This window comes from Salvelinus alpinus, chromosome 12 (assembly GCF_045679555.1).
Source record: "Salvelinus alpinus chromosome 12, SLU_Salpinus.1, whole genome shotgun sequence".
In the NCBI taxonomy this organism is placed as follows: Eukaryota; Metazoa; Chordata; class Actinopteri; order Salmoniformes; family Salmonidae; genus Salvelinus; species Salvelinus alpinus.
This window is the reverse complement of record NC_092097.1, coordinates 23,426,534-23,443,174: the sequence shown is the minus strand read 5'-3', so window position 1 is coordinate 23,443,174 and position 16,641 is coordinate 23,426,534. Positions and strand designations below refer to the sequence as shown.

General features: G+C 43.1%; 1 protein-coding gene across 2 annotated transcripts in view; it reads right to left on the bottom strand.

The window, feature by feature from the left end:
- The window catches only part of LOC139535719 (multiple epidermal growth factor-like domains protein 6), an 82,277-nt gene that overhangs the window by 9,591 nt on the left and 56,045 nt on the right, over window positions 1-16,641 (bottom strand). For both annotated transcript variants that reach the window (XM_071335434.1, XM_071335436.1), the window contains exons 5-13: window positions 13,422-13,544; window positions 5,367-5,489; window positions 3,886-4,011; window positions 2,418-2,540; window positions 2,190-2,312; window positions 1,943-2,080; window positions 1,040-1,162; window positions 642-764; window positions 265-441 (exon numbers count right to left, since the gene is read on the bottom strand). In XM_071335434.1, the coding sequence (XP_071191535.1) occupies window positions 265-441; window positions 642-764; window positions 1,040-1,162; window positions 1,943-2,080; window positions 2,190-2,312; window positions 2,418-2,540; window positions 3,886-4,011; window positions 5,367-5,489; window positions 13,422-13,544 (1,179 nt within the window). The remainder of the gene's footprint in view (window positions 1-264; window positions 442-641; window positions 765-1,039; window positions 1,163-1,942; window positions 2,081-2,189; window positions 2,313-2,417; window positions 2,541-3,885; window positions 4,012-5,366; window positions 5,490-13,421; window positions 13,545-16,641) is intronic.

Below are 16,641 nucleotides of genomic sequence, written 5' to 3'. Positions count from 1 at the left end.
GTTTTCACATTAATACATCAAGGAACAACACAAAACAGATCCCAAGGCTCTCTGCCACAACCCCCTGCCACAGTCTATAAGCTTCCCCATTACTACCCAGGTGTGTAAAATAAAATCTGCTAACCAATTTACCACCTGCTGTGGGGTATTTCATTGCCCAGTAACTAGTAATTAAATAAGGAGGTCTAACGGTTTACCTCCTGTTGCTCAGACACAGAGCTAATCAGATACAGGACCATAGTGTGTTAGTGTTCAGAGGCTCACCAAATTTCTCTGCCAACATGCTCTCAGCCAGCAGCTCTCCAGCGTCGTCATCCTCATAGTCATCATAGCGCTCCAGGGGCTGGTTGTAGTCCTGCAGCAGGGTGAGCTGAGGCTGAGGCAGGGGCCCCACGGCATCCTGGCCACCACTATACAGGGCCTCAACTGTATTCTCCAGTGCTGCAGAAAGAGAGAGAGAGAGAGAGAGAGAGAGAGAGAGAGAGAGAGAGAGAGAGAGAGAGAGGGAGGAGATTAAGAGAGCAAGAGAGAGAGAGAGCCAGAGAGGGAGGAGATTGTATAAGGGTAAAAGGTCCAAGTGGGACATGATGATGGTGGTGTGGCTCTAAGCAACAACATCTCATTTGATTGGTGGAACTCACGTTCACAGGAGTGTCGGTCCTCGTCCAGACGAAAGCCTCGGCGGCAGAAACACTGGAAGGAGCCGGCGGTGTTCTGGCACGTGTGATCACAGCCACCGTTAGCCGCCAGACATTCATCCACATCTACACAACACACAGTCCAGTCACTTTACAAAAACACTGCTCCTCAGTCAGGTAAATTGATATAAATAGCCAAAATCACTGACATTTAGCACTGAATCAATGTTCTTATGTAATAAACAATGTACAGCAAACCAAAAAATACAAACATGATTCTAATATTACAGCCTCATATATACACATATTAGTTCAACTGGAAGCAATCCAGGTTCAACAATTATTGTATAATGAGTGCCCCACTAAATCACTATCCTGAGGTTTTAGAGGGGAGGACATACCATCACAGCTACATCCGTCTGAGTTGAGGCGGTACCCCGCTGTGCAGTAGCACTCATAGCCCCCAGGGTAGTTGGTACAGTCCTGCTCGCAGCAGGAGCTTCCCTCTCCACACTCGTCCAGGTCTGCCAAACAAAACACACAATAAAAAGCATCACAGGGAGAATCATGATATTGGGATATGTTTTGTCTAAAACTGATCTGAAGGGTTGAGGTTAGTCTCAAGACTGGTAAAGGTTCATCTCTAGACTGACTGGTAAAGGTCAGTCCCTAGACTGACTGGTAAAGGTCAGTCTCTAGACTGAATGGTAAACGTTAGTCTCTAGACTGAATGGTAAAGGTTAGTCCCTAGACTGACTGGTAAAAGGTTAGTCCCTAGACTGAATGGTAAAGGTTAGTCTATAGACTGACTGGTAAAGGTCAGTCTCTAGACTGAATGGTAAACGTTAGTCTCTAGACTGACTGGTAAAAGGTTAGTCCCTAGACTGAATGGTAAAGGTTAGTCTCTAGACTGATCTGAGCTGAATGTTAAAGCTAAGTCTCTAGACTGAATGGTAAAGGTTAGTCTCTAGAACGGTAAATGTTAGTCTCTAAACTGCCTGGTAAAGGTTGATCTCTAGACTGAATGGTAAAGGTTAGTCTCTGGACTGAATAGTAAAAGTTAGTCTCTGGACTGATCTGAGCTGAATGTTAAAGCTAAGTCTCTAGACTGAATGGTAAGGTTAGTCTCTAGACTGAATGGTAAAGGTTAGTCTCTGGACTGATCTGAGCTGAATGTTAAAGCTAAGTCTCTAGACTGAATGGTAGAGGTTAGTCTCTAGACTGAATGGTAAAGGTTAGTCTCTAGACTGAATGGTAAAATTTTGTCTCTAGACTGAATGGTGAAGGTTAGTCTCTAGACTGACCAACACAGGTCTTGAGGTCCTCCTCCAGTCGGTAACCCTGGTTACAGCTACAGACAGGGCCGCCGGTGGAGTGCTGGCAGTGATGGGAGCAGCCTCCGGTGTTGCTCTCACAGCTGTTGACGATCTCCATCTCAATTCCTGTGACACAGAAACACATGAGATGACACTCCAATTACTTCTGGTTGAGATATTTCAGATCATGTCAAATAATGAAAGCCATGGAGATGATTATAGGAGCCAAACTCACGATAGCACTGGCGTCCGTCTGCTCCCATCTCGTAGGCAGTGTCACACACACAGGCGAAGGAGCCCAGGGTGTTGTGGCAGCCATGAGCACAGCCCGTCTGCTCCGACTCACACTCATCAATATCTGGGATGAACAAAGTGTCTGTACAGATCTATACTAGAACTTAAATACAGAGACATGATTGGCCCTGTATGAACAGTAGTGCAGTAATCAACAGATCTTTTTTACCCTCACAGGTCTTCCTGTCCTCTGCCAGCTTGTACCCATTTCTACATTCACAGTGGGCCTTGCCACGATCAACAAGACAGTCATGCTGGCAGCCACCATTCTTATCTAGACATGGATTCTCCACTGTAACACAGGAGACAACGATTAATGTTTGAGAGCGCTTTATCGTGACGAACATCAAGTTCTTACAAAAACAATCAGTGTGAAATTTTTTCGAGGACATTTATCTAAAATGCAGAAGTACAGCTCATACAGTATACTGAACAAATACATACTGACATAACCACTCAAGACAAAGGCCCAAACTCTACACTAGGCTGAGTATTTTTCTGCATAATTGTGCCTGCAGAAATTAGAGGAAGCTGGTCCTTGCCAACCATTACAACGAAAAAACGTCTAAAAGACAGTTCTTATTGTAAAATCAAAATCCCCCCTCCCTGAGAGAGAGAGAGGCAGAGAGAGAGAGAGAGAGAGAGAGAGAGAGAGAGAGAGAGAGAGAGAGAGAGAGAGAGAGAGAGAGAGAGAGAGAGAGAGAGAGAGAGAGAGAGAGAGAAAGGAGGACTCTGCTGCCCAGACATTCCATGGCTGAGCTTTGTGTTGCCAGAGTATAATGTGAACTAATGTTGAGGGAAAACATGAAAGATGAGTGAACACTTCAAATTAGGGTCTGATTCACAACAATTTGTGTTGTTGTCTCATCTCCTGAATGGAAGGAAGTCCAACTTAGACATCCTGTTGGACATGAATTATTGGCAGCTATGAATGTACAGTGTTATGACAAACTCTTGGATCTAAAGGACACCTTGGATTCTCAAATACCCTTCCCCTAACACTATAAATAATGGCTTGTATCTTGCCTACACTCTCCCCTCTCCATCCATCCATCATATTGCTATTTGGGACTGGCATAGTTACAGCTTGAAGCTCCTCCAAGTATGGTTATCCGTCTTTATTATCTAGCTGCCTCTCTGGGTTACACGTCACGATTAGTTTAATGTCTGTATCAGGCTACTGTCTGTCTTAGCTGCCTGTCATTCAACATGCACTGAAAGCTGCTCTCTGTGTCTGCACTCATGATTACCTCAGCCAAAGATTATGATCAGTAATGTAGCCCATATTTGTGGTGAAAAAGAGAAAACCACATGTTTTGTGACTTTACAGCCTGTCAACTTGCCCACTCTGCAGTCTTTCTACTAAACGTACTTCATCTGCGGTTTCCCATGTCAAACCTGAAGCCCAACGGTACACTGGGAGAAGGAAAGGAAACTACATACAATGTGACATGGGAGCTTATTTCTTATTTGTTTGTAATTGGTCGAAATGTTGTTTTCTCACAAATGACTTCACCTTGAGGGTACTTCAGTATTTGGCAGGTGCTTGGATATATTTAATCACCTGTGAGTGAGTGTGCATGTGCTGTCAGGTGCACAGTGGTGTGCAGAGGCCAGTGGATGATGAAGATACTCACATTTGCAGTGCTTGCCATCCTCAGCCAGCACATATTTGTCTCTACAGCGGCAACGGAAGGCAGCAAGGGACTGCTGTACACAGAAATGCTCACATCCTCCATTACTGATTCCACATGATTGGACAGCTGGATACAGACAGACAGACATTTTTAGAATACATTTTGAGAGAGGGCACTGTAAACACTGTTCTTAAGTTCCTTTTGAGTTTTGAAATGTATTCTTTCAGATATAAATCTGAATGGAGCGTGGCTTCTACCCTTCACTCTGTGTCCTTTGCTGTTTCTGAAAGGCTGCGAGCTCAGAAGTGCTACCAACACAAACACTGTCCTAAATACCTCAGTGAATTGTTCTGCTCTGATTAAAGATCCATCATCATGCCTGTAGGGCCAATAATCACATAGACAGCAGATCGAAGGTCCTCAGTGGCGGAGGACACTCCTCCTGAGCTGATGAGGTGAAGCCAGAGAGCCAGCACACTGACTGATCTCTGCTTTTTACATGTCTCTTTCTCTCTCAGTTAGCTACAGCATCTCTGGATGAAAACACCAGGCCCAGCCTCTGACTGACCTCCTCCTCTAATGGTGTTTTGATAAACTGACTGGACACTTTATGCATCCACATGCTCTGCTTGTTAAGACTGACCTCTCCAGTCAAACCATATGCTGGATATAAAAAAATAACTGATATGTTGAATTGATATGGGAAGACATCTGGTGTTCCCTTCCTCTACTGCCTCTGTGGCTATTGGTATGCATCTCTCTCTCTCTCTCTCTCTCTCTCTCTCTCTCTCTCTCTCTCTCTCTCTCTCTCTCTCTCTCTCTCTCTCTCTCTCTCTCTCTCTCTCTCTCTCTCTTTCTCTCTCTCTCTCACTCACTCACTCACTCACTCACTCATCCAGTGGTACAGCACAGTTCCCAGACCGCCGTCAAGAGAACGATATGCAACCTCACAGATAAGCATCAACCCTGAGACAGTACACTTGAGCACTGTGATTATTAGTGCAGTCAGTCATTATCACCACACCGCAGCCGGCATACAACAGGTAGTCAGTGACACGAGGGTCCTCCTCTCTATCCTCTCTCATATCATATACATTGTCTTAAAGCCAAGAAAAGCAGCATACATTTCCATTCTAAACATCAGAGATGACGCTCTGTATACATTCCTTGCTGTGCAAGTTGAGACTGAGAAAGACAATCTTTTCAACTGAACTGAGACCTTTCTATACTGTAGTCTGATTCAGGGGGGTTGGGCTAAATGCAGAAGACACATTTCAGTTGAATGCATTCAGTTGTACAACTGACTATGTATCCCATTTCCTTTCCCTTTCATGAGGACTAGACTTACTCATACCTAGACCCTGGGTTTTCCAAAAGCTTCCACTGACTTGAATGACACAATATGTTTGTGGTTTATATATCATGATGATGATGCATAGGGTTATCAGGTTCATGGGCCGCTGGTTGCTAATATTACTCACCAATGCAGGTGCGTCCATCCACATGGAGTCGAGAGCCTGGGTTACATTCACAGTGATAAGAGCCCCTGGAGTTCACGCAACCGTGCTGGCAGCCACCGTTGTGGACCTGGCACTCATCAATATCTGCAGGGCATGCACCACACGCGCACACGCACACACAAATTAGAGCAATTGTCCTAAATGCTGTCTCATTATCAGCAAAGTACTCCTGGAGAGTAAACTCCAGAAAGATTCCATTATCTGAAACGTGAAATTAAACACAGCTTTAGGAGAAAGATACGCTCCTCTAAGAAGGAGGAGGAAGATGGATGAGGGGACAGATCCTCCGCCGGTGCATCAGTGCCCAAACAAATCCTCCATGTGTAACAACTACTGAACTTTTAAATCCCCCACAAAATTCCTTTACTCTGTCTCTCAGTCTCAGGGGCATGGCTCATGTAAGGGTCAAAGGTAAACCAAAAAGTGAAGGCCAGACCCACAGTGAGATCAGAGGTGACCCGTTCTGTTTTTTACCAGTAACATTCTGTCTGCCACCACCAACACGGCAATTAAGACATTAATCCCCATGAGACACTCAAAAAGAAAATACAGTACATCAAACTGTTGAAAACATTCCCTGTTCACACGTTACTTATTGCTCTCTCTCTCTCTCTCTCTCTCTCTCTCTCTCTCTCTCTCTCTCTCTCTCTCTCTCTCTCTCTCTCTCTCTCCCTCTCACGCAAGCATGTACACATGCGCACACACACACATAATATATCTGCAGTGTTCAAGTCTAGTACAGTAATTATATTAGGGATGTGAATCACTATGATGTATTTTGGGTTGTCAGCATATTGAAACGTTAAAAGGTGAGTGTGAACAGTTTTTGGCCACGCTGACTGTCTGTAAAATAAATAACACACCATAAAATGACTGATGGTTGGTGCCAGCTTAAATAAATGAGGCAGAGTGAGTTATGAGCTGCTCAGATGAGTTCAGTAAGTCCACTCACAAAGCATTTATTTTCAAAAAGAAACTATTTCAAGAATTCAGCTGTACCTCTGTGAAAAAACTAAAGGAAAGAAAGGAAGACCGTTTCTGTAACGTTACCCCCTCCCATTGTGTGCTTCTTATTATGTCATTGTGTTGTGTTTTGCATTGTGAACATTACGCAATTGTGAAATCATGTGTTATGCACTGAAGGCAATTCGAGGTGTAATATTCAGCAATAATGAAGATTCATCACACATAAAATCCCCCATAACAACAACAGACTCCTCAATCAGAACAATAATGTACCCATTGTGGCTAATGTCAATACACTGTCATGCTGGCACATCCTCTTTTACAATGGTAACTTAACTGTGCCTAACATGATCAAGCGTTCTCTTTCATGCACTTGGAGCCATGGAGGAGGAGATGAGATCCAGAGAGACAGTACCAGAAGGAGAGAGCCCAGAGTACCCCCTCCCCTTCCAAAGCTATGGCTGGTGGCACGCTATGAGGGATCTGGACTGGTACAGCTGTGCTCCATCGCCATCATTACACGCTAACCCAGAGCAGCCAGAAGGACACACAAACAACCTGTGACCACCTCCAGAACAGCAATGATCACAGTGGGCCTGGGATTCCGGGAGGGAACAGCAGCCCTCCCCTGGGGATACAGTACCCACACAATGGAGGGGAGATATTATGTATATTTCTTCTTGGCCTGGCTGCTTGTAACAGAACATATGTAAATACTGTATATTCAGAACCACACTTTAGCCAAGCCATAGTGTGCACTGTGCAGTGGGTTAGAGAAGCATGCAACTATAGCAGTCCTTACTGTACAGTACATCCTACACTACCAGTATTCCTCATCTCTATGCTCTGTCTATAGATGAACCCATCCACTCCCATTGGAGGCACCTCAGGACATGGAGTTCCCACATCTTTTACGATGGTGTTTTGGGAGAGAGTACATGCCCTACACATTACACCAATTCAGCTCCAAACTGCTGCCAAACTTCAGCTCGGTTCCATTCAGGAAAGCTGGCAGGCATACTGTAGGAGTGCTCTCTTTTCCGTCCAAGCAGCATGCTTTTGTTTGGTTTTGGTTTTTAATGAAATCACTCCAAAGATGTGGAGCTCTTTCCCGATGGACTATAGCGCACTATAAAAGCCTTCCAGGCTGGTTTCCATGTCTAAAACATGACCCCACAGAGAATGGAGCCAAAGCCTCAGCTGCCACTGGCTTACAGCAGCCATTAGGCCAGTACCCACCACAGCCTTGATCACACTGTTGCCTTCCCTCTTCATGGAAAAAAAACCGTTTGGGATTTTTCCATCATTTCTGCAATCAAGCATGAAATCGACATGGATTTCTAGCTGATTCTCAGTTCTGTGATATTAATCAAAAGCAATAAACTAGATGGTGATTATCCATTAAGAAAAATAGCTGGGCCTGCATTTAACTCTTTTAAATGTTTTACATTTTGTTTCTGTGTGTGTGTGGGGGGGGGGGGGGGGGGTGATTGTGTGTGTGATTGTTAGTAGTTATTGCTATTCTGATTTCAGATTTGAATATCAGATTAGACCAAGGTGCCATTCCCTTTACGTTTTTGTCTATGGCGTGTTGTTGAGAAAAGTGATCAAAGTACCTGATTAGCGTGAAATGTCACAATTTTGACTCTTTGTTTAATGATTAAAATGTGCTCCCCGATTATTGTAATTTGAAAGTTCTAATAAGTTCCATGGCAGTTCATTCAACAGTGGGAAGTTAAAAATTAGCAAAATTAGTTTGCAAAATTAGTTGATGTAGTTACTAAAACAGCTGTACCTCTTGATTGGTAGCAGAGAAGTAGACCATGACATCATACCCTCTAATTCCTTGTCTAAAGTGCTTGGAAAGCGGTCAAAACGGCAGTTGTTTGAAAAAATTAAGACAAAAAGTTGTTGATGCGTTTACTAAAAGAGCTGTGTCATTAGATATGTAGGAGATATTTCTGTTCCGATTCCAGATTTGAATAGCAGAGAAGTAGACCAAGATGTCATACCCCCTAAGTTTGTGTCTAACTTGTTGGATAAGTGGTCAAAATGTCAGCAGTTTATAAAAAGTTACAGAAAATGTTGTTGTTGATGCGGTCACTTAAACAGCTGTAACGTTTGATCGGTACCAGATAATCATGTTATTATTTCAGATTTGAATAGCAGAGAAGTAGAGGAAGATGCCATACACTAACATTTGGTGTAAGTGTTTGTCAAAGTGGTCAAAGTAGCTGATATTGCATTTACAGTGAATGGAAGTTGGAAGTGATGATGTCACAACGGGGAGCTTTAGAATGTTGAAAAAATACACTAAAGTGAATGAAGAGGACAAAAAGAAAGACAAAAACATTATAGTTTAAATAATATCAAATGCAAGTACTATTCCAGACATTTTAAAGTTTGAATGGCATTTCTAACTTAAACGATGTAAGACAGTGTTTACCCAAACTCAGTCCTCGGGACCCCAAGGGGTGCACGTTTTGGTTTTTGCCCTTAACACTACACAGCTGATTCAAATAATTGAAGCTTGATGATTAGTTGATTATTTGAATATGCTGTGTAGTGCTAGGGCAAAAAACAAACTTGCACACCGTGTGGTCCCGGGGGCCGAGTTTGTGTAAACACTGGTGTAAGAGGAGTAGCGTGCAGAAGAAGAAGAAGAAGTATGATGAAGATTAAATTTTTTGCTTCGCAAGTCCCACCTAAATAGATTCATGGTGCATCTCATTTATGGCGCCAGATACTGTGTGCATGTACATGTAGATCATTGGACCTAGCCACCTAAACCTGGATATGACTGTCCATCTTCCAGAGCTGCAGTCATTACTTTTACTGACAAGATCTGTCATATTTGTGTAATTATTACCAAACATTGGTTATCTCTCCACTGATAAGTGGAAGCCTCCCGTGTTCCGATCTTCTACTGAAGTCATGTGGGCAGTGCTAGGCTACACACAAGGGCACCAGCCCTGACATCGCTACAGTAGGAGTGGACTGATAACACTGAGAATCTGTCTGCTTTGCCGTGCAAGACATGACATGACATGAGATATGATGTACGTTAATACACCTGTGATCCAACTGAAAGTAATGTTCAAGCCTAGGTCTAATGATCTGGATCAAAAGATTCTTTAGAGGAAAGCTTTACCCAGATCAGCTTTTAATCATTAGGTATTTTTTCGTTCAGTTACAATGACTCCAAGCCAACAACAGTGTAACAGTCTGTACCTCCACATGACATAAACCCACTGAGATATCATTTACAGGCAGTATTGTCCATGCAAGGGTAGACATAACCACATAAATGTGGAATGTACTGTAGCACTCACCTGGTACATGATACCCAATGTTGTACCCATTGTATGCATGGAAGCAGTTAGGCATATAGCAAATCCTTCTATGATAGCGGTGGTACACATTGTTAGAGCCCAAGACTGGTTCAATATGTGCCCCAAAACACCCCACGAGGAGCATCAACCATCCTGACAACGCCATAACTAAGAACTACTAATATATACTTAGCCTCATAGATTCAAAAAAGGTCTTTATGCCCCAAAAATACTAAGATAAGCCCACATACAATATACAAAATTACAACTAAAATACTGAGCTTGAGATACATGTAAAACCAGACATGAACTTATAAAATAATAACAAACTCTGTTAAGATGTTTCTTTCCAGTCCCATATTGTGTGTGGCAGAACAACTTCTTGCTCCCTCTGCCTCTCTTGATTTGTCCTCCCTCCCCCTGTACCTCTCTCTCTTTTTAGTGTATCCTTTTTTCCCTGACTCCTCCATCATGTCTGTCTCCAATGTCCAGCACATTAAAGGCCCTCCTCTTTCCCCTCCTACTTCTCCCTCTCCTCTCCACCTCCTCTCCCCCTTCTTCTCCCCCTCCTCCCCTCAAGGTAGCCCACATGTCCAGGCCCATGATCACACATGTAATTGTATTTTGACAGAAAATACAGTATCCTGAGTGTTAAAAAGCCAATATAAAAAATGAGAGTGATTTATGAGTACAGTTGCCGATACTTTTCCTTCCACTTCAAAGCCTCATGTATGTGAAAGAATGTGATAGATTTATAGGACATGGCATGCAGGTACTATAAGGAATGTGAAAACTTTTCTTTTGATATTGAAATGTATGTAAGGAATAATCGCCAAAGTACAAGGGTACAATTTGATATTTAGAAACCTAACATCAGAGAGACTAATTCATCTTGCAGTGACCCTATCTACTCAGGAGCTCAGGGCAGAGACTCGTATCCCTTGCCAACATATACATCTAAGCAGTGGAGGCTGGACCAAGACAGGTCTTTATATAAAGAACTGTGAAAAACTCTGAAGCTGCTCTGACACTATATATGAGAGGTATTTCATGCACTGCTTTAAAAAAAACACAAACTGTACTGCAGTAGCCGCATTACATACAAGCATCTCAGGAGAATCGTCAAGCCCAGACAGAAAACCGGAAACTGATAAAGTGGAAAGAACACACACACACAGTCACAAGCACACACTGACACACAGACTCTCTTTATCTCACACACGCACGCACACACACAAACACACACGGGGAGGCAAGTAGCCTAGCGGTTAGAGCATTGGGCCAGTAACTGAAAGGTCGCTAGTTTGAATCCCCAAGCCGACAAAGGAAAAAAAGATTGTTGATGTGCCCTTGAGCAAGGCACTTAACTCTAATTGCTCCAGGGTCTCTGTTGATAATGGCTGACCCTGGCCATGACACAACTCTCAGGGGGAGTTGGGATATGCAAGAAAACCCATTTCCAATTCACACATGTGTACAAAACATACTTGCACGTGTGAAGAAGGACAAATATAAGCACCCACACATATAAGTGTGAACATCTTTGAAAGGGCTGGCAGAGATTTCAAACATAAGTGGGCAATGCCAGGTAGAGAGTGGGAGCAGGCAGCAATAAGATAAGCATGAAAGAGGATAGGTCCTTTGAGCCCTATCAGTAACATAAAGACCAAATGCAATAAATCCTCTCTGAATAACACATTCTATCAACACCCCTCCCTGTGAGAGACCTTTACTTTAAATGCCGTGCACTCACTAAACGAGACATTTATTATGTGTTGGTTTTGGAGAGAGAGAGGTGTGCCTCAATCTGCCTATAAAATGTTTCTAGTCATTCACGCATTCATGCACCGCACACACACATATACACACATATACACACACACACACACATATACACACACACATATACACATATACACACACACACACACACACACACACACACACACACACACACACACACACACACACACACACACACACACACACACACACACACACACACACACACACACACACACACACACACACACACACACACACACACACAGTGTCCAGGCTGTGCCAAGAGTGGGCTTACAATCCCCACACTCTCCCAACCCTGCAGTGCCCCTCTGCCCTCCGACATGCAGTGGTCATGACCGGGAGAGTGTTGACACGGCTATACCCAGCTCAGCATGCGACTGGTTAGTGTTGGCATACCCCTCTCTGATCTGAACCATTCACATCAGCACTGCTCATTCAAAACAAAGCACCAGCCAATAATAAGATCAGGAGCTTTAAAAGGGCAACAACTCTGCGTTCTACATTTCTATTTTCATTTCAGCTTTTTGTTTTTCTTCAAGACAATGAAGTTTAAATAAGATTTTCATCATTACAGGGAAATCCAATAACATCCAATAGCTGAATGGCTTTGAATAATAAATATTCATTGTAAAAAGCCTTTGCCAATGCAGCGATGTGTGTGTTGTCTTCCAAGTCTGTTTACTTTCTTCTTTCACTGATTGAATCAATTAGATGTGTGTTAACAGAATGCTTCTGGGACAGGCCTGTAGACATGCCACATCTCAGACAGCTCAGCACTGTCTATAGAGATGGGCAGTCATACAGTAGGAATGCACTCACCATCCCTATGGGGTTAGTTATTCACATACACTACCATTCAAAAGTTTGGGGTCACTTAGAAATGTCCTTGTTTTTGGAAGAAAAGCTAATTTTTTGTCCATTTAAAATAACATCAAATTGTAAATTGTAAATGTTGTAAATGACTATTGTAGCTGGAAACGGCAGACTTTTTTATGGAATATCTACATAGGCGTACAGAGGCCCATTATCAGCAACCATCACTCCTGTGTTCCAATGGCACGTTGTGTTAGCTAATCCAAGTTTATCATTTTAAAAGGCTAATTGATCATTAGAAAACCATTTTGCAATTATGTTAGCACAGCTGAAAACTGTTGTTCTGATTAAAGAAGCAATAAAACTGTCCGTCTTTAGAATAGTTGAGTATCTGGAGCATCAGCATTTGTGGGTTCGATTACAGGCTCAAAATGGCCAGAAACAAAGAACTTTCTTCTGAAACTCGTCAGTCTATTCTTGTTTTGAGAAATAAAGGCTATTCCATGAAACTGCCAAGAAACTATTCCATGAAACTGCCAAGAAACTGAAGATCTCGTACAATGCTGTGTACTACTCCCTTCACAGAACAGCGCAAACTGGCTCTAACCAGAATAGAAAGAGGAGCGGGAGGCCCCGGTGCACAACTGAGCAAGAAGACAAGTACATTAGAGTGTCTAGTTTGAGAAACAGACGCCTCACAAGTCCTCAACTGGCAGCTTCATTAAATAGTACCCGCAAAACACCAGTCTCAACGTCAAAAGTGAAGAGGCGACTCCGGGACGCTGGCCTTCTAGGCAGAGTTGCAAAGAAAAAGCCATATCTCAGACTGACCAATAAAAAGAAAAGATTAAGATGGGCAAAAGAACACAGACACTGGACAGAGGAACTCTGCCTAGAAGGCCAGCACCCCGGAGTCGACCTCTTCACTGTTTAACGTTGAGACTGGTGTTTTGTTTTTAGCTGTGGTGGTGGTTGTGGTTGTGGCGGTGGTTGTGACGGTAGTTGTGGCGGTGGTTGTGACGGTAGTTGTGGCGGTGGTTGTGACGGTAGTTGTGGCGGTGGTTGTGTTGGTGGTGGTTGTGGTAGTGAATGGACTCACCTTGGCAGGTCCTGCCGTCGTCCTTCAGCTGCTCACCAGAAGGACACTTGCAGTAGAAGTTGCCGATGGTGTTGCAGCACAGAGCCTCACAACCGCCGTTAGTCTCCTCACACTCATTTACATCTGACAGGGACACACAAACAGAGACCGGTCAGTCACCCAGCAACATACTTTCTATTGGTGTGGCAGGCTTACCGGGTTAAGCGAGCAGTGTGATAAGAAGTAGAGCGGCCAGGCGGGTCATGTTTCGTATGACTCGACCTTCGTCTCTCCAGAGCCCATTTAAGGGAGTTGCAAGGATTAGCCAAGGTTGTAATTCGGGGAGAAAATGGGGGTAAAAAAAATACACTTGTGGCCATACCACCCTGAACATGCCTGATCTTGGTACCTAAGCAGGGTTGGGCCTGGTTAGTATTTGGATGGGAGACCACATTTTTTTATAAAAAAATAATGGGACATGAAGAACACCAGCTAGTCTCTTGGTAGAGCCAGTAAGCTGAATAACTTCCCTCTAAACCACATTAAGTAGAAACAAGCTTTCTCTTTGATTTCATGTCAGATAGAGTTGAACTCCAATGTCTTACAGGGATGAGTTTGGGTCTGATTTGTGAGGTTTGGAAGAGCTGCTTCAATGCTTACGGAAAGTCATGACAGCAATTATCAGACCATAATATACAGTTTCCATCTTTAAGCCTTTTCTCTCTCTAAATGTCCAACAGCATGAGGTGCAGCTGTGTTGTACAACAACATCTTCACTTTCCAATGTAAGAATAATGACTCTCTCTGTAATCCAATTTGTGGCATCAGATTTGTATTAAAACCTTATAATGGAAAATATTTATGATCATACCCTAATGTGAGCAGTTTTGACATACAAACCTTATTATGAGTATTCATGCAACTAACAGTCTCAAATATGCATCATAATTGGAATATAACCACAAGCTTCCAAGACACCAGATCAGATATCTTGGTAACCATGAACAGAACCACTGCCAGCATCTGCATCAGCACATTAACACAGCACACACAGGTCTTGTGTGAGTCAGACGAGAGAAACTCAGAAATTCAGCCAATAGAAACCAGAGAACCAGAGAGTTTGCCAATCACATCATGGCTCTGAGAAGCCACAATCTTTCTTTCTCATCTATATCCCATACACAGCCTGTCAGCGCTGTCATTCAACTGACCACACATTCTCTCTCTACTTCACAGTCTTCACACACTGACTCAGATCCTGATCAGGTGCAGACAGAAACACGATGTATCTTTAGTTGGAAAAGAGAACATCCAAAGGTCATTCAAATACAGTGCAAGCAGGGTCTTGATAACCGTAAAATAATATAACTGTGAAGGAATGCTACAGTGCTGTGAGGGAATGGATGAATTGGTGGAGAGAGAGAGAGAAAGGGAGGAGGAGGAGGGTATTTGCGTTGCACTCCTAATCATTTCATAGCCCCCTCTATGTCCATAAACAGAGGAGAGTTACGGAGCAATCCTGGGACTGACAGGGGAAATGGAGGCTAGTTGTTTTCCTGTTTCAAATCAAATCAAATCAAATCAAATGGTATTTGTCACATGTGCCGAATACAACAGGTGTAGACCTTATAGTGAAATGCTTACTGACAAGCCCTTAACCAACAATGCAGTTTTAAGAAAAAAATACATGCTAAGTAAAAAATAGATAAGTAAAAAATAAGAAATAAAAGTAACAAATAATTAAAGAGCAGCAGTAAAATAACAATAGCGAGGCTATATACAGGGGGTACCGGTACAGAGTCAAAAAGAGGGGGGGAGGGGGGGGGGCAATGCAAATAGTCTCGGTAGCCATTTGACTAGCTGTTCAGGAGTCTTATGGCTTGGGGATAGAAGCTGAGAAGCCTTTTGGACCTAGACTTGGCGCTCCGGTACCGCTTGCCATTCGGTAGCAGAGAGAACAGCCTATGACAAGGGTGGCTGGAGTCTTTGACAATTTTTAGGGCCTTCCTCTGACACTGCCTGGTATAGAGGTCCTGGATAGCAGGAAGCTTGGCCCCAGTGATGTACTGGGCCGTACGTACTACCCTCTGTAGTGCCTTGCGGTCGGAGGCTGAGCAGTTACCATACCAGGCAGTGATGCAACCAGTCAGGTAGAACCTTTTGAGGATCTGAGGACCCATGACAAATCTTTTCAGTCTGCTGAGGGGGAATAGGTTGTTTCAGTGTATTTTTTGTGCATTCAGCCGTGGCCAGCACAAACCAGCCAATTACAGACCTCGTATTTCTCTACTAGTTTATGACATCTGGAATGTGTAATGGCCGAAACACTGGGCTTTATTTTCCCCATTCACCAAACATTAAAACAAATACCTCATTTGTAGTTAAATTAATGAGATATGAGCTGGAGACTCATAAATGAATGAGATATGAGCTGGAGACTCATATCTCCCTTACTAACTTTAAGCATCAACTGTCAGAGCAGCTCATAGATCATTGCACCTGTGCATAGCACATCTGTAAATAGCCCATCCAACTACCTCATCCCCTCTACTTGCACATTCCACTTCTGCACATCTATCACTCCAGTGTTTAATTGCTATATTGTAATTACTTTGCCACTACGGCCTATTTATTGCCTTACCTCCCTAATCTTACCTCATTTGCACACACTGTATATAGATTTTTTCTATTGTGTTATTGACTGTACGTTTGTTTATTCCATGTGTAACTCTGTGTTGTTGTTTGTGTCGCACTGCTTTGCTTAATCTTGGCCAGGTCGCAGTTGTAAATGAGAACTTGTTCTCAACTGGCCTACCTGGTTAAATAAAGATTAAATTAAATAAATAAAAATTATACAAAGCACACATCTATAAGGTAAGGACAATTGTCCACTCAAGGTGTTTCTCTCACCTCAGTAATATAATAAAATAATGTATGCCATTTAGCAGACGCTTTTATCGAAAGCAACTTACAGTCATGTGTGCATACATTTTACATTTGGATGCCCCCAGGAATTGAACCCACATATTAGGAAGCCATTTGTGTTGCCCTCGTGCTGAAGATGTGTTTTTTTGAGGAAGTGTTGTATACAGTAGCAACACATTTGGGGGAATTATTTTATAATATTATACAGCAAATTACAGGTCTGTACAGAACAGGATTAAAGGCCAGGGAGGGATCCCATTGATCATCATTGAGCAGGAATGCAGGCAGGGCAGACCCTAGTGGTAGCTCAGGGGAA